This window comes from Homarus americanus, unplaced genomic scaffold, assembly GCF_018991925.1.
Source record: "Homarus americanus isolate GMGI-L3 unplaced genomic scaffold, GMGI_Hamer_2.0 scaffold42746, whole genome shotgun sequence".
Lineage (NCBI taxonomy): Eukaryota > Metazoa > Arthropoda > Malacostraca > Decapoda > Nephropidae > Homarus > Homarus americanus.
This window is the reverse complement of record NW_024714800.1, coordinates 270,007-288,428: the sequence shown is the minus strand read 5'-3', so window position 1 is coordinate 288,428 and position 18,422 is coordinate 270,007. Positions and strand designations below refer to the sequence as shown.

The window sequence follows — 18,422 nt, the reverse complement described above, 5'->3', positions numbered from 1 at the left end:
GAGGGACTTTATAAGTGGAAGGGACCCACGTATATTTGGTTAAATAATGTAGAAATTATATTAATGAATTGGCAACTCAACTACAACGAGGACTGCCATACCGTTCTCAGATCAAATTTTCTTCATTATTTCAGCAAATATAAGAACATTTGGAAACTTCTCCTGACCTCAAATAACAATGAATAGTTTATTATTATAAAAATTCTACCTTTGGTTTGTTTAATATTTATCCTGACAGTGATACAGCCGAAAACAGATCCACCAATAACAATCACCTTTACATACAGCCTTCCTTTACCAAGTATTGCCGGGTAAAATTGCCAGTACGAACCTCGGGGTGGGGTCGCTGGATCTTTGGCTGACTGTACATAGTGCCATTGCCAACTCTGACACATCAAGATGTAATGTATATAAGGACAACAATCCAAGCTTTATAGTGCATGATGTTTACATCAAGAAACATGCAACTAATGATTTGCAAAGAATTTCTTTTACACGTTTTAGAGTGCCTAGGCACAGCCTGGCAGTGGAGACAAGACGGTGGAACAGGCGGGGGTGTGGCCGCCTCCCATTGGAAGAGCGCCTGTGTTTGGGTGTGGCCTCGTGCACACCGAGAGGCATGTTGTGGAGGCTTGTCCTAACACCCAATATTTTAGAGAGTTTTTTGGCATAAATTCCTGATGTGATCTGTTTTCCAAGTTCACAAATAATATTGTATGCAAGATTATCCATTACATTTTATGGTTGTATGAATAATGTTCCTTGTTCAATTAATGCTTTCTACATTTTTACTTTGTTTAATATGGTTTAAAGATTATTTGTTGGACTACAGTTATCTATTGTTTTAATATTTTACAATAATGGTTTTGTATTCAAATATATTGTTTACACGTTGTGTAATATTTTTAGTGTAAGCTGTGGTCAATAAACATATCTATCTATCTCTGTGTGGGGGCCAGTGTGGTGCTGAGTGTGACTGAATGCTGCAGATATCCAATCGACTAGGGAAATGATGATATTCTAATTCTTGTCTTTTGAACATAAGTTTGGATAGCATAATTATAAGGTGTTAACTCATTGCACAGCAAACGCATAATGGAAATATTTCAATAAAGAATTATATTTATGCTAACTTTGTATGTTTTCAATGTTATATTTTGACAAAGAGCTCATGAACAATGTCCGGCAATTGAAAGAGGCCCCAATCCATATTTTCTCATGATTGCATGATATATTTCCATAACATAGTACAATCACAATCCAAAGTTTCGACACCCCACTGGCTGGGTGATCGCTGAGGCCAGGGTTGAGGTAAGGTTGGGTGATCCGACGCACCACCACAACACTCCGAGACTCACAGCACACGAGCCTGGAAGGAAATTTTTACGAATTTTGACATGACATGCACCTGCATAACAAAATTTCATTCATAACATTGTTGGCACACATAACAATAGCAAGTTAGGAGTGAGGCATGAGAAACATGGGCTGTTCTCGACCCAGTTATGAAATATGAATATTGATAAACATCACGTGTTGATGGACTAAAAGTATCGTGACACAACTACAGACAAAGAATAAGTCCCATCACAAAGATAACCATTAACAGTCAATAATCATAGTAGTGACCCACTATCAGAGCTCTGTTGGCTATCAACTCCGGGCGATTGGCTGGAGTGTTAGGTGTACGTAGCCCACGTCCTCCAGCCAGAATAGCCATATCTATTGGACATTAGCTCCAAGTTACCAAACACCATGATTAGGACGTCATAGATATTTATTATTCAGGTGAAAAATTAAAAATAATCAAATGCGTAACTTGTTGTAATATTGGTGACCTCTGTGCCATAACTCTCACAATCCGAGACATTATGAAGTGAAATTTAAAAACTAAAAGCAGCAGTAGACAGGAAACAAGGCAAGTGACCAATAAGTAGTCACTAATGATGACACACGGCCAGGCATCTACACTGAGGGTCGAGGTCTTAGGCAAAGTCGCTGCTCCTGACCAGACAAAAATTGTTGGGGTGATTCCATGATTAATGTGAATTGAAACATCCCAAGCCAACATACTCCCCTGTAGTTACTGATACACCATTAAATATTGTAAGCATGACTATATGAATTCCTAGTATGTGTGAAACCATAATATTCCCAGGGTTATGGTAATATCTATACATGTGTAGGCCTCACCTTGTCCACTGACCGCTCACTCCCTCTTGACGAAATTCGGCCGCCCTTTATATATGCTGCCCTGATGATTCATGTGTAATATGAGGACTCCCATCTAGTGGTTCCAAGTCAGTGTTTTGGGACCGGGCAAAGTTTTTCATGCTCCAATCTTAACATGTTATTGTTAGGTGTGGCAACAATGTTATGGATGCATTTGTTATGCAAGTTCATGCCATGTCAAAGTTGGTAATAAGTTCCTTCCTGTGCTCGTGTGCTATGAGTCTCGGAGTGTTGTGGTGGTGGAATGTGAACCTCACCATCGTAGTGCCTCGTTACCACACTGCTGAACTAGTCTGCGTCCGATCACGCAGCCTTACCTCAACCCTGGCCTCGGCGAACACCCAGCCAGGGGGTTGTCGAAACTTCGGATTGTGACTGTACTCTAATGGGTCGATTGTACTCCTCGACCCTGGAAACATGGGTATAAACACCTTCAAGTACAAGATTATGAAGCATAATTGATTTTTCTGTAATGGCGGAACAAAAAAGGCCGCCATGGCCATCACAGGAAGAATCTGGAGTGGCCATATAGCCAAAAATCATCCTTAAGACCTACCCTAGATCTGTGCCAAATTTCACGCTTTTATCATTAAAGTCACAATTCTTTCACATATCTGCTCCACTAACAATGTATAAAAACATTGAGATTAGCTGAACATTACAATAAAATTATTTTCTTCCCATCAAATGGAGTTAACCTAATAGACTATGGGCACCATAGCGGCTAGTGGAGGCTATTTTGGAAAATGGCCGCCATTACTCTCCTAGGTTAAATCTGCAATGCCCCTATAGCTAAAATTCTGTAACTAGGCATACCCCAATTGTGTGCTAAATTTCATACACGAGAGACACTGTGGGGGATCCAAGTGTGAACTGGGTTATGCATAGTACTATTTTCATCCTTAAGATCAGATAGTAGACCGACAAGCGACACTTCGATTTAAAAAGTTTGAATTGTTCTTCGTTCATCCTGTTTGGGTTGTTGTTGACCCAGATTGTCAACATTAGTCTTTTGTATATGATTATTTACACCCAAGGAGTGATAAACTTAGTAGAAGACAATCGATCAACTGAAACTTATGGGGAAAACAATGGAACTTCATTTAATAACAACCATATTGTGGGTAGTGTACAGTTGCGGAAATGTGTTTTTACATCCCTGTAGTAACCCGTGTCAACAAACGGCACTGTTGCGGTAGAAGTATCACTGATTATGAATGAATGGGTATTGGTCATGTAACGGCAGACGTGATAGGCGGATAGGCTTTCTCAAGGTCTAATTTAATCAAATCAACCCACGTGCATGTGGCGGAGCTAATTATGTGACGTCGTTGGCCTAGCGGATATTCTTGCCATATTTCCTGGTTTTCTCATCCCTTAACACACTATCTTTCAGTTAGTCACTTGAACTTCCCATGTAATCATTATTTTTATGATATTCCTATTATTATTATTAAAAATTTATTATAATTATTATTAAAATTCCTCTTCTTCCTCCCTTTATTATTATTTATGCCGTACTCGTGATTTGGCTGCCAGTATCAGTGTAAAATCAATTAAGTAATCATAGGCATATGGGCTAGCTATTTACTGGAGGGACAGAAGGAACATAAGAACTAAATAAAATAGTTAAAGAAAATAATGAAAATGGTTAATGATTATAATTATCCTCATTCTCTCTCTCCCCAAGCTAAGCTATTGCAGTAAATCAGTGATACAAATATATATGTGTAGAGGTTTTCAATTTATCAATATGGCCACTAGATATATTACAGATGACTAGGCTATACAACAGTTTCAAGCAACACATAGTTACTTGTCTCCCCACATCTAGTTTCTTGGCCGAGAGTTAGACTTTAGGGAATTTAATTTTAAAGCTGCCAACGGCTCTCAAGTATTGCCCTTCCTTCTGTTGCACCCTATATGTTTGTAACATGCACAATAAAATTCACTTTTTTCTCTGTTTTTCATCCTTTGGATATCGATGAAATCTTAAACTTTTATCATGTAGTCTGTAATTTAATGTGCATCCAGATATGGCGCATTTACCAGGCATTGTCACAGATCTTCACACCACGAAGGCCAGCTGACTTATCACCTAAATAAATTTTTCTCTCCACTTAGCATTTGTGACCTTACATGAAGGTAGATATTAAGAGTCTATATACACCTCTGTGGTCTTCAGTAATACATGGACTTTCTATCCTAAAGTTCATCCTCCAGAATGATGATTTACGTCGTTAAATAGCCCAATCACACTTGAATTGAGCACCTGTGTAGCGTTCTCGGAGGGTCTCATTCTCAATGGACGTTGTATATAATGGGCATTCTGAGAAGTCTCCTTCATCTCCCGCTACGCTTGCGTGCTGTAAAGACATATGTTATCGCCGAGAAATAATATTTTTTTTAACTCTCACAGAGATAGGGAAACTGTGGCCCGCCGAAGGTGTTAAGGTGGCCCATGACCATATTTGAATTCAATGTTTTTTAAGGGGACTTACCCAGAGAGTTCTATCTCTCATAATTTGTTAATGTCATTGGACTAGTGTAATTACTAACAATGTTACGCGCTTAAAGACTTGATTGTACGTATACAAAATTTTAGCTCGTTTGAAAAATAAATTACCTTGTAAAAAAATAAATTTGAATTTGATTGCAGAAAGCCATACTTTCTGCTTCACTTGCAAAGTCGTGCCCAGCTCAAAATACATGGTTCGAATCCCATCGCCGCGGACCTACACTGGGATAATGTTCCAGAGTAAAGACCATACGCATTCAATCTGCAAGGATTAGTATTAGCTTTGAAAATATTAGATGGACTACAAAGTCCCTTTACGAGTTTGATATGACCCCCCCCCCTCCCCTCCGATCTCAAAAGTCTTCCCCCCCGATTTATTCTACCACAAACTCTTGTAGATAACATGTAAAAATACGACTAGAACTTGAGTCATTCCATATGTTTGGTTGTATAGAGTTAATATGATAATCTCTCACAGGTAAACTCTTCTATAGCTTGGTGTTTAATCTACTGTACTTCTCACTTCAACTGATGTAAAATTTTTGACTATGCATTTAGACTATACCTTTAACTATATCACTGTACGCTCATGCACTGTGTGTGTGTGTCGAACGCAATTCTGGAAACGAGTAAAGTTATTTGGGTATCCTGGATTATAGCACATGTGCGCTTGCACGACTTCAGGAATCCAACTGCAACCTGTTGTAAAACAGGTTGCGTACCCTGACCTTATTCTGACCTGTCCTAACCTAACCTAGTGAAGCGCGCCCTATCATAACCTAACTTAAGCATTCCTATTCCGATACAGCTGAATGACTACGTAAACCAGATGCTGCACGATTCCGAAAATAACGTACAGTAGGTTCCGAAAAAGAGCATAACATTTATGTTTGCGATGATCACAAAACAAACTGGTTCACTGTAAACTGTATAGGGCGGTCCAGAATTCGCTTTTAAGGCCTCATAAAACGTGAAGATTCTCACATGACTTGGTCTTTCTGTCCTTGTTGAGGAGTTTATTAAGGATGCCTTTTACCCTGAAGCTGTTCTTGTGTCGGAGTTTGGAGGTGGTGCTGGTGGGGGAGGTGTCGCTGCCGGCGGCCGTGCTGGCAGGACCCGTCTCACCTTCCGTCTGCTGCTGTGCCTGCTGTTTCAGACGGATCTGTTGACAGTCCAGAATAAGATAATGCTATGCACTGTTCAACGTAAAATGTGAAAATTATCGCAATGTATATAAAGTACAACAACTCATTATGCTTACAAAGAACTTATCATGGGAAACACGTAGACCCGCCTCCTCCCCACAAGTTAAACACACACACACACACACACACACACACACACACACACACACACACAGTGTCTCTATGTTAAACTCTTGACTCATGAAATTGCTTTATAAAGAAAAATTTTCCTCTCGAAAGTTACTTAGGGTCAGGAGACCAAGACCTATTTTCTTATTTGACTACGAGTACTAATGAATGCTGTAGGTCAATTGGGCCCATATCCTAATAGGCCCCAAACTAACCACTAAAATTGGTGCCCATTAGAACCGAACCTCAATCATACTGGTTTGATTAGACAAAATTAGTGACCATTGGGACTGGGAACCACCAAGGAGAGAAGTGCAGAGGTATTCCTGCAGCAGACTGACCTGGGTGAGGATGCCAACCAGTAGCTCGTCAACGTTGTGGTCGAAGCCAGCGCTCACCTCGATGAACTTACACTCATAGGTGACAGCCAGCGTGCGGCCTTCTGCAGGAGGAGGAGGAGGTAGGGAAGGAAACTTAAGTTAGTACAGTAATCACATAACGGATGAGGAAAATATTATAGGACTACATATTTATTTATAGTCTTAACTCCCATTCTCATGCCCTATGAATTGGGGTGAATAGCAATGTACTCGTTATCACATTACACTGTAGTTTGGGCTATATTGTGGTGTATGTATCCAAATTTCGCTAAGTAAACAGCTATTATTATTATTATTATTATTACTGTACCGCACGGAATCCACCAAACACGTACGAAGTATTTAATAATTCACTGCACAACCAAGAGAGTTATTAGTTCACCCCAAACTGTGTTGCAACCCCTGCCCTCCCTCTCTAACGTTGCCGAGTGTCACCTAATGATAACAGACTCACCGCTTCAAACACGCCCTCAGAACTCTTCACACCAAACGCTCAGGTGTAAGAGAAACACATCCTTATCTCAACTTATCCCTTATGCTCGCTCCCGTGTTCAGATCCACAAACGTTCCTAAGATGAAATATTCCTCGTAACTGCTGAATTAAAATGAACCACAAAAATAACGTCCCAAAATAACACTAAAATTTACATACCTTAACTAGATACGTTTACTTAGCACAAGTTAGGAGACAAAATTAATTTATACAGGATATTTTAGGAAAGATTCTCTGCCTCAGTCTTGTCTCCTAATTAGTTAATCTGGAGTCGAAGTATAATTACAACGTTATTTTTAGTACATCATTACATCTTCACCCTACGATTCTCGATGTATCTGAAGGCTGACCCTCCCAGACCAGCAACATTCATGACTCGTTTTATATCTTTAGGTATTTATTAATATATTCACTATTCTTTTTAAACATAACCCGGTGTTCCTCCCTTCCTTGCTTCCCCTTCCGAGTAAGTTGCTTTATTGGACCTTTAATTGAGAGAGAGAGAGAGAGAGAGAGAGAGTAACGACATAAGGAAGCAATAGAATTAAGTTACGTTTAAAAGACTGCAATCTCTAAGGGCATAAAACATAAGTAAAGGGTTACAAAGGCCCCATCCACCCCACTCCTACACCAAATCAAGGTCCCAGCAAGGTTAAAAAGTCCTAGAAAATTAGCATTAGACTTTGTATTATGTGAAGAGGTATTCAGACTTTTTCTGAAGGGGTTCGGTGACTGCCGCTACACCAATTCCATGGGCTACCCTTAACTCTACGTCCCGTCCCGACACCCAGCCGTCGTCCCCTTCTGCCTTTCCACACTTGCTGTTACAATATTACCTTCACCTGTCCAGACCTGCCGATAGACTTCCCATACCTGTCCAGACCTGCTGACAGACCTCCCATACATGTCCAAACCTGCTGACAGACCTCCCATACATGTCCAAACCTGCTGACAGACTTCCCATACATGTCCAAACCTGCTGACAGACCTCCCATACATGTCCAAACCTGCTGACAGACTTCCCATACATGTCCAAACCTGCTGACAGACTTCCCATACATGTCCAAACCTGCTGACAGACCTCCCATACCTGTTCAAACCTGCTGACAGACCTCCTATATCTTTCCACACCAGCTGATAAGACGTTCCTTACCTGTGATAGGGACGACCCGAGTTCTCTCCAGGTCGGTCTTGTTAGCGACGAGGATGACGGCTCTGTGGGTGACGTGGCCGAGGGACCAGATCTTCCCCAGGGCGGTGGAAGCCTCCTGGAAGCTCTCGCGGTCACTGATGCTGTACACCACCACCCACCCATCCGCGTGTCCTTCCCTCTGGTGGTGAGGTTGATGGTGAGAATTATTATGAGGACTGGACCACATGAAGATTAGGCATACCAGCTTATTATTATACCTTATTATTAAATGACTTAGTGCTAACTAATGTATGGTGTATGGTGTTCTAATGTACCTGAAAAGTTAATCGTTACTGAGACTGAAATCACAAAAAATAACGCAGTAGAAATTAAATTAAAATTGTGATGATTGAAATCAGTAGAGTAACAAATACTTTTACTGATGGTCTAACACCTAACTGGAATTGATTGACATTAGTATTGTAACTGAAACTGTGGATGGAATTAGTTTTGGAGCCTATACATGAAACGTCATGTAACTTGAAAAATACAGACAACAGTTGGAAATAAAACAGCCAGAAATTAAAGATCATTCATACAATAATAATAATAATGAAGAAGATAATGATAATGATGATGATGATGATGATGATGATGATGATGATGATGATGAAATATAATGACAACGTGTACAGATTGTCGGCAAGGCGAACGAATGATGTGGCTTTTAGTTTTTGTAGTTAGTTAATCACGTCGAAAGGGCGGCCTTCATTAAAAGACACGTGGCCAGGCGTCTTTAAGATCTTGGGGGATTTCCTCCTTTTCCCGTATATTCTCCAGGAGAGAGTGGAGACGGCTGGTAAGCAGAGGTCCTCCTGTTTTATACGCATCGGCTGGGATTCCATCAGGCCCTGAGGCTTTGTTATTTTTCATCTGTTTGATGGAAGTAGCTACCTCATCCAGGGATGGAGGATAGCTGAGGTGGGTGAGCACTGGATGCTGAGGGACCTGCTGGGTAGTCAGGATAACCACATAGGTGTTTCGGTTGAGCAGTGAATGGTAGTGCTCTTTCCAGTGCTCTTTCGTACATCTTCTTTTATAAGGGAGTTGGCCCATAAAAAATTTTAGTGAAATTGAAAAATTAACGCATCTTGTGCTGATCTGCAAATTTTTGTGTTTCAAAAGCTTATTTTTAAGCCAATCGTTCTTTAGATTGGGGAGTTCTCGCTCGGCCGCCGCATTCTTCTTGCAGAAGGTATCAGCTTTGGTCTGAGACTGAAGGTTGTTCTGTCAGTCAGTTAAAGCAGCACGTTTATCATCGACGAATACATTGATTTTCGGGTCATTTTCATCAAACCAGTCTTGGCGTATTCTTTCGATCTGGCCGAGGGTCTCTGCAGGTTTTTGTCATGGCAGTGTCGAGAATATCCCATTTGGCATTGGGATTTGAGCTGTTTGTTGTCGGGCCGTTTACCAGCCCATATTCAAGCTGCTCTCTGAAAGCATGTGCTACCGCTAGATCCTCCAGACGATTACTGTTTAAACCTCTTCTGGAGACTTGCTGCCTTCGCCGTTTTGGGGTGACGTGAAGTGATAGATTGGCTCTTACAAGCCGATGATCAGTGTCGCAATGGTCTGAGCCACGCATGGCTCGGGTTATGAGGACATCTCGGCATTCTCTTTCTCTGACAATGATGTAGTCAATGAGATGCCAGTGTTTGGATCGTGGGTGTTGCCACGAACCCTTGAACTTGTCGGCCTGCCTAAACAAGGTATTGGTGACAGTGAGGTTGTGTGCAACACACTTGCTCAGGAGGGGTAGGCCTTAAGGATTACTCTTGCCTAGTCCATTTTTCCCTATGATTCCCTGCCAAATGTCAGCATCTCTGCCAACTCTGGCATTGAAGTCACCTAGGAGCACAACCTTATCTTCTCTTGGGATTAGAGGTTAGCACTCTGTCAAGGTCGGTGTAAAAGGCTTCCTTGATAATCATCCTCTGCACAGTATTGGGCATATGTACTGATGAAAAAGGCATGACGTGAGTGATTCAGTGGGACTCGGAGCGTCATGAGGAACTCGTTGATCCCAATAGGCATTTCAGTTAGCCTGTGTAGGATGTGTTGGCGGATGGCAAAGCCAATTCCATAAATGTGGTTTCTCTCCACAGCAGGCTTACCCTTCCAGAAGAAGGTACAGCCAGACCCCCGTTTTGAGAGTTGACCCTTGTCTGGGAGCCGGGAATCACTAATGGCTGCTAAGTCGATGTTACACCTAGCCAGCTCTTTTGCCACAAGGGCAGTTCTTTTATCAGGATGCTCATTTGTGCCAGTATCCAGAAGGGTCCTGACATTCCATGCAGTGACCATAAGAGGTTGTAAAGTTTGTTTGGATCTGTGATTATGATTGTGCTTTCGACAGCATAAGGATGACCTTACTGGTTGCGGTTACCCAGTCAGGTTGGTTTTTTAGGCAGGCTATGTTCAGGGCACCTCTTCTAGCCCCCTCCCCATGTGGGGTGAGGAGAGTGGCTCCTCGAAGGGGTTGCTCAGTCGCACAGATAAGACCGGATTGCACTGCTGCCTAGATCACATTACATAAACGACTATCTTATCTGTGCCGCCCATGTGCAGAGTGGTGACTGGAGATTCCCAGCAGACATCTCTGCCTGTCCCCGTCACCACTCGTCTGTCGCCATAGGACTTTTGGGGGGTATAGGAGTTTTGATGATGATGAGAGGTATGATGAGCTGGATGATGGCTGCACATGAGTTGATTGGTGTGTTGAGGCAGGAGCGCAAGCAGCAACCACACATCTTGGCTCTCTCTTTTCCTGATCCAGTGGTGCAAGTGTTGCAGTGACTAGGGAGAGGAAGAGTCGCAATGGACTGCCGATAGCCCAGTTTGTTGGGTTCACCTTAGTAGCCGGTCCATCAAGCATTGCCTTCGTCTGTTGGTGTAGTCGTTGGGTTCCCATGTTGGTCACCGCTTCCACCTATAGCTCCGTTGGGGTCTTGTTGGAGCTCTGTAAGCATGTCTGCCAGATGCGGGGCTTCACCGCAGATTTTTCGTTCGGGGTTTACTCCCGTAGCCTTATACCTCCCAAGGTTAATCTGGAAGGCAACGGGACAGTGGTTGGTAGGCGCCAAAGCGTGTCCACATTCCAGTGGGCCTATGCGCCGTCCCTCTGGAGGCCACTCATACTCCAAAATCCCCTGCTCGTCTAGCCTGGGCCCGCAATACACCCAGTTACCGTGTGTTGCCACGAGGAGGCACAGCAGGAGTCTTGATGGTGAAGAGGCTGTGTACTGGCAGGGGAAGACTTATGTAAGTTGCTTCCCTGTTCACCAGGAGGGCTAGCCAGTGGCGGCAGCTGAAAGAGAGTGGAAGCAAGCAGTACTTGCACCTTAACACTAACATAATGCTGCCACACTAGACGCATTTCACCACTCTGTGTGAGAACAAACACACACACACACACACACACACACACACACACACACACACACACACACACATACACTTCATTCTTACGCTAATCGGATTATATCATGCTTAATTATCCATATTGTTCAGTGGATTAGTTTCTGACGACTTATACAGATTATTGGTACATAATGTGGAGGGATGTGGTGGTATGTGATAGTGTGTGGTGGTGTGTGGTGGTGTGTGGTGGTGTGTGGTAGTGTGTGGTGGTGTGTGGTAAGGTGTGGTAGTGTGTGGTAGTGTGTGGTGGTGTGTGGGTGGTACAGTGTGTGGTAGTGTGTGTGTGGTGTGTGGTAGTGTGTGTGGTGCATGTGGGTGGTAGTGGCACAGTGGTGGGTGTGGTGGTGGTGGCATGTGTGTGTGGTGGTGTGTGGTGGTGTGTGGTAGTGTGTGTGGTGTGTGTGGTGTGTGTGTGTGTGTGTGTGTGGTGTGTGGTGGGTGTGTGTGGTGTGGTGTGTGTGTGGGTGTGTGTGTGGTAGTGTGTGTGTGGTGTGGGTGTGTGTGTGTGGTGTGGTGTGTGGTGGTGTGTGGTGTGTGTGGTGTGTGGTGGTGTGTGTGGTTAGTTTGTAGTGTGTGGTGGTGTGTGGTGTGTGTGTGGTGTGTGGTGTGTGTGGTGTGTGTGTGGTGGTGTGTGGTAGTGTGTGTGTGGTGTGTGGTGGTGGTGTGGTAGTGTGTGGTGGTGTGTGGTAGTGTGTGTGTGTGTGTGTGGTGTGTTTGTGGTGGTGTGTGTGTGTGTGTGGTGGTGTGTGTGGTGGTGTGTGGTGTGTGGTGAGTGTGTGTGGTGTGTGTGGTGTGTGTGTGTGTGGTGTGTGTGTGTGTAGTGTGGTGGGTGTGTGTGTGTGGTGGTGTGTGTGGTGTGGTGGTGTGTGGTGTGTGTGTGTGTGTGTGGTGTGTTTGTGTGTGTGGTGTGTGTGTGGTGTGGTGTGTGGGTGTGTGGTGTAGTGATGTGGTGGTGTGGTGGTGTGTGTGTGTGGTGGATGTGTGTGTGTCTGTGGTGGTAGTGTGTGTGGTGGAGTGTGTGTGGAGTGTGTGGTGTGTGTGTGTGGTGGAGTGTGTGGTGGTAGTGTGGTGAGTGTGTGTGTGTGGTAGTGTGTGGTAGTAGTGGTGTGTGTGGTAGTGTGTGGTGGTGTGTGGTAGTGTGTGGTGGTGTGTGGTGGTGTGTGTGTGTGTGTTGTGTGTGTGGTGGTGTGTGGTAGTGTGGTGTGTGTGTGGTGTGTGTGGTGGTGTGTGTGTTGTGTGTGTGTGTGGTGTGTGGTGTGTGTGGTGTGGTAGTGGTGTGTGTGTGTGTGTGTGTGGTGTGTGTGTGGTAGGTGGTGTGGTAGTGTGTGGTGGTGTGTGGTTGTTGTGTGGTGGAGTGTGTGGTCCTGTGTGGTGGTGTGTGGTAGTGTGTGGTGGTGTGTGGTGGTGTGTGGTGGAGTGTGGTGGAGTTTGGTGGTGTATGGAGGTGTGTGGAGATGTGTAGTGGTGTATGCAGGTGTGTGGGGTCTCTAGTACTCACAGCTATGGCTTGGGTTATATCCTGAAGACGTATAAACACCAGCTCTGCTTCCTCTCCCTCCAGTAGTACAGATACGCCCCGTTCAGCGCCATTCTCGTCATTACCTGCAGAGGACATGGTTAGGTTAGGCAGGGTTGGGTTAGGTTTGGTTAGGCAGGGTTTGGTAAGGCTCAGTTAGGTTGGGTAAGTAGGTTAAGTTAAGATAAAATATTCTTACTTCAATTAATCAATCAATGAATCAATTAAATCAGAGTACCGTCTTCATATCTGATGGCTGGCGACCACAGCCCTTCACTCTAAATGTTCTCGGGCTGTTGTTACCAATCCTCCAAGGATTTGTATCTCTCTGGGGCCCCAGTTTTTAATTTCATTCATCCATCCCAGTCTCTGCCTACCCTTGGCTCTCCTACCTTTAATTTTGTCCAGTAATTTTTTTTATTATTCTCCCATCCCTAATTATATGACCAAAGTATCTCATTTTTCCTTTTCCGTATATTTCAAGTATTTCTCTTGAAGTTTTTGCTAATCTTATTACTTATTCATTTGTTTTCCTGTCAGTGTAACTTATTCTTAACATTCGCCTATACTAAACTATCTGACACTACTCAGTATCCCTCTACACTACTGCTCAACACCTATCTCATGTTTTTCACCACCTGAATGTATGAAGTAAAAATCTTCACCATTAAAGCTATTTGAATTTACCATCAAGCACGGGAGGCAATGTGGTTGGACCTTCAAGAGACGATCATCCAAGAGGAACGCCCGAAATCGTTTATTGTGTCTGTTCATGGATGTTCAAGGGCAAGAGATAAGTTAATGAAATAGGACGCCCCAAACCCTTCCTCACCTGGAGACTAATTAAAGGATGTAGAAAATATTGGGAATGAACTATGGAGTGTCGAGGCCAGCCACAACACCTATGACGAAGTGAATTTACGACCTTAACGACAACTCACTTTCAACTTCCTCATCTGAGGTTACAAGATGGGAACTTTATAACCATCCCAGGTATTTGGAAGTGGTTCGTTCGAGCCTCAATACTACGACAAGGTAACACAAATTTGGGCACTAGATGGAGTTATACCCTGTGGGGTATTATAGGTTAGGTTAGGTTATAGTAGCTTAGGTTACATTACATTAGAACAGGTACTGTATATATTTAACCTCATCCTCTCGACCTAATTCCCGAGAAAAAAATAATAATTTCCACTGAAAATTAATTTCGTCCCACTACAGGTATAAAGCCATGATAAAGGTAATGTAATCCCTGGCTCTCATCCTCTCCCTCACGCCCACCAAAAGCGGATTTAAAACATCGTTGGCCGCACACGAGCTATTGACCAGAATATAATGAACGCGTTTGGTTATCAAAATCGGATTATGAGGGTGGAACTAACGTCAAAACCTTGGGGTAGGGGGGGGTAGGGGGTGAGAGGGTGGGTGAGGAAGTGGGTGAGATGGAGGGTGAGTGGGTGGGTGGGGTGGGTGAGAGAGAGAGGGGTGGGAGCGGGAGAGAGGGAGGACGGTGAAGGGGTGGGTGAGAGGGAGGGAGGGTGAAGGGGTGGGTGAGAGGGAGGTTTTTTTAATAGAGAAAGAAGGGGTGGAAGAAGATTAGAGGTGGGGGAAGGAAGTTATAGTTTGGAAATTGAAGAAATTCAGGAGGCGGTAAGAGAGGGCGGGCTGACCGCCTATTGGTGTGTTAGGGTTGTGTCATGGGTTAGTTATTATCTGTCGGTACAGGCACTAGACATCCTACCCTGTCCCATATATGGGTGTTTTAAGGGCCTTATTTCATATTCCGCCGACCCTACTGGCGGATGCTGGTCTAGGGAGGTTGTCTATTGCCTGGCCGTATAGATCGGGGGTGGTAATGGACCTTTTGAGATTTGATAACTTTTTGGGAGCCATGTATGGTTGTTGTCGTTATCTGGTGGGAGTGTTTGAAGGAGTTCTTGCTCTGATCGTTATGATACCGGGATATTATAAAAATGTTTTCAGCTGGATAAAATTACCCTCGTCAGCAAGTAGTTTATTATGGTTTCAAGTCAATGATTCCAGTTTACGTCTGTGTCTTCGATTTCATATTTTCTTTCCCCTAAATGATTCGAATTTTTCAAAGATTCTGACTGAGTTTATTACCCTGAATGCGACCATCAGAACGCAGGGTGTATATACGGTATTGTCTCTGTACACTTCTGATGCAAACTAGTGTCTGCAGTTTGGGTCTCTGCATCGTAGCTCAAGTGCGATTTTTACACTTGTCCATTCTAAGTTCGGGGAAATATTGTTTTACATCTCGTATAACGAAGAAATACGTGCTCACATCTCCAGCTAAGGGAAAATGTGCTTTCATATATGCTGGAAGAACAATTAACTTAAGAGCCTTTGGGAAACCACCTGTTAAAGAGCTAAGAGGATTACCTTACCAAGTGATATCTAATAAGAGAGAGAGAGAGAGAGAGAGAGAGAGAGAGAGAGAGAGAGAGAGAGAGAGTTAAAATCGGTTACAAATTTGCCGGTTAAAGTTAGTTGGTTAATTAAAATAGATAATTGGTTAGTTAGGTGTACAACAGAATAAAGAAACCATTCAACCAAATAAGTGAACCAAACCAACAATGTACAAGTAAATAAGTGAATTACGACGTAAATAAATTCACTATCATCTGTAAATCATAACACACTGGGAACCTCGGTCAACAAAGACGTCAGCCAGCCACTCTGTAAATTGCTTGTGATAAAAAACAGGAATAATTCATCCAGTGGAAAATGAGCTTTGCCCTGTATTTATGTGAGGAGGAGGAGGAGAGGAAGTAGGAGGTTGGGTGGAGGAGGAGAGGAAGTAGGAGGTTGGGTGGAGGAGGAGAGGAAGTAGGAGGTTGGGTGGAGGAGGAGAGGAAGTAGGAGGTTGGGTGGAGGAGGAGAGAGGAAGTAGGAGTTTGGGTGGAGGGAGGAGAGGAAGTAGGAGGTTGGATGGAGGATGAGAGGAAGTGGAGGTTGGGTGGGAGGAGGAGAGGGAAGTAGGAGGTTGGGCAAGTGGAGGAGGAGAGGAAGTAGGAGGTTGGGTGGAGGAGGAGAGGGAAGTAGGAGGTTGGGTGGGAGGAGGAGAGGAAGCAGGAGGTTGGGTGGAGGAGGAGAGGAAGTAGGAGGTTGGGTGGGAGGAGAGGAAGTAGGAGGTTGGGTGGGAGGAGAGGAGGAAGAGGAGGTTGGGTGGAGGAGGAGAGGAAGAGGAGGTTGGGTGGAGGAGGAGAGGAAGTAGGAGGTTGGGTGGAGGAGTGACAGGAAGTAGGAGGTTGGGTGGAGGAGGAGAGGAAGTAGGGAGGTTGGGTGGGAGGAGGAGAGGAAGTAGGAGGTTGGGTGGTGGAGGAGGAGAGTGAAGTAGGAGGTTGGGTGAGGAGGGAGAAGTAGGAGGTTGGGTGGAGGAGGAGGGTGTTGTGTGGAGGAGGAAGAGTAGGAGGAAGGGGTGGTCGTCTGTAGATGGACGGGGGGAGAAGAGGAGCAGGAGGAAAAGGAGGAGGAGTGAGCAGCGTAAGAGAGAGAGAGAGAGAGAGAGAGAGAGAGAGAGAGAGAGAGAGAGAGAGAGAGAGAGAGAGAGAGAGAGAGAGAGAGAGCACCGTGCTATAAGCGAGGCGCCCTTAAAGACGTGAACAACAGCCACATACCACCAATAACAGTTTTATTCCCCGCCGCCACGAGTCCGACGGGGGGCGTAAATCAATCACAGCATACAACGGTTGGTCGCTTCGGAAACTTGGCCCCCATCTCGGAAGTATAGTGCAAAAAGTAGTAGAAGGACTTCAAACACATCCAACGAAGCCCGTGTGGGCGTCAGTGCTCGAGGATTCTGGACGCGGGGACAGCGAGCCTTCTTTGACAAAAGGATTTTCGATCCCATGGCCACATGTCACCGTAACCTAGCTCTCGATGCTGAACACAGGAGGAACGAGAACGACAAGAACAGGAAATATGGGGAGAGAATTCTGAATGTTGATCAAGACAGCTTCACTCCTCTGGTGTTCACAACCTCTGGCGGGATGGGACCAAGTGCAAGATGTTTCTATGCCAGACTCGAGGAGGTGTTATCTGAACGGAAGCAGCAGCCCAGAAGTTATGTTACAGCCTGGTTGAGATGTCGACTGTCCTTCTCTCTGCTTAGGTCTGCATTGCTCTGCCTCAGGGGAAGGAGAGCCGCATAGATCTGCGGCTCAACTAACTCAACACAGCTAGGGTAGCTACTTTTGTATTAGGATATTTAATATTAAGGTAATAAATGGCGGCGAAGGTGTGGCAGTAGCAGTAGCGGTGGAGTCATTCCACAAGACGACCAAAGATTCGTACTTGGAACTCACTCTCTTCCAAAACCTGTGGACTTCATAATATTTTCTTTATCACTGGAGAATTTACCTCATCTTACGACAGGCTGTATTAAGGTCAAGAATCTCAGCAGCTCATAAGTTAAGATTTTCACCTGAACTAATGATGTATGAAAACTTAACTGACTCACTCAAAAGGTTCTTACATTCAGGTCTCCCTTAAATAATAACGTATATAATTGACTTACTTAAACTACCATACTACACGTGTTGTTCAGGACCGAAAGTTTGGAGGAAAATAAGTCACTTTCTATGTAATTTCACAATTTGGAGGGTAGAGCAGTCCTGTGTGAGAGAGAGAGAGAGAGAGAGAGAGAGAGAGAGAGAGAGAGAGTTCGTCGCCATGGTAACTCGACCTGACACAAACGTTGGAAGGGGAAGGAGAGAGCTGGAGAGTGTGTGTGTAAGGAGGAGAGGAAGGAAAAAAAGGGAAAGAGGCAGATAGACAGATAAACAGAGAGAGAGAGAGAGAGAGAGAGAGAGAGAGAGAGAGAGAGAGAGAGAGAGGTTAAAATGCGGAATTCAGTCAGATCAGTTAATAGAGGTTAAATTACAGTAAGTTAGGTTATACGAGGTGAGATCAAATCAGAGTAGGTTAGGTTAGGTACGCCACTCACGTCTTTGGTATACCTCAAACACTTGGCACCTGTGTAACTAATAAACTCTGAATTATTATTAATACACTGTAAAGCCTGAAGATGGCGCAGTAGAGGAAGGGAAAGAAAAGGAGGAGGAGGAGGAGGAAATGAGTGGGAGGTAGGAAGAAGGAAGAGGAAAGGGGGAGTAAGGAAGGAGGAGGAGGAGAAGGAAGGATGGAAGGAAAAAGAGGGAAAGAGGATGGGGAGTGAGGAAGAGAAGGAAGGAAGGAAGAAAGGAGGAGGTAACTCACGCCCCATACATTAGCCCCTCACACCTCGTACTAACCTTGTTAAGCCATAATCTGTGGCAGGCAACCCACCCTCCCACCCCACCATTACCCCCGCCACCACCCAGCCACCAC

The 18,422-nt window shown here is 44.3% G+C and overlaps 1 protein-coding gene across 1 annotated transcript in view; it reads right to left on the bottom strand.

Moving 5' to 3' along the window:
* Window positions 1-265: 265 nt before the first annotated feature.
* The window catches only part of LOC121879633 (GTP-binding protein Rit2-like), a 29,880-nt gene continuing 11,723 nt past the window's right edge, over window positions 266-18,422 (bottom strand). Inside the window, exons 4-7 of the mRNA XM_042386306.1 lie at window positions 13,050-13,153; window positions 8,090-8,267; window positions 6,405-6,505; window positions 266-5,912 (exon numbers count right to left, since the gene is read on the bottom strand). Coding sequence (XP_042242240.1) covers window positions 5,712-5,912; window positions 6,405-6,505; window positions 8,090-8,267; window positions 13,050-13,153 — 584 coding nt within the window. The 3' untranslated portion in view covers window positions 266-5,711. The remainder of the gene's footprint in view (window positions 5,913-6,404; window positions 6,506-8,089; window positions 8,268-13,049; window positions 13,154-18,422) is intronic.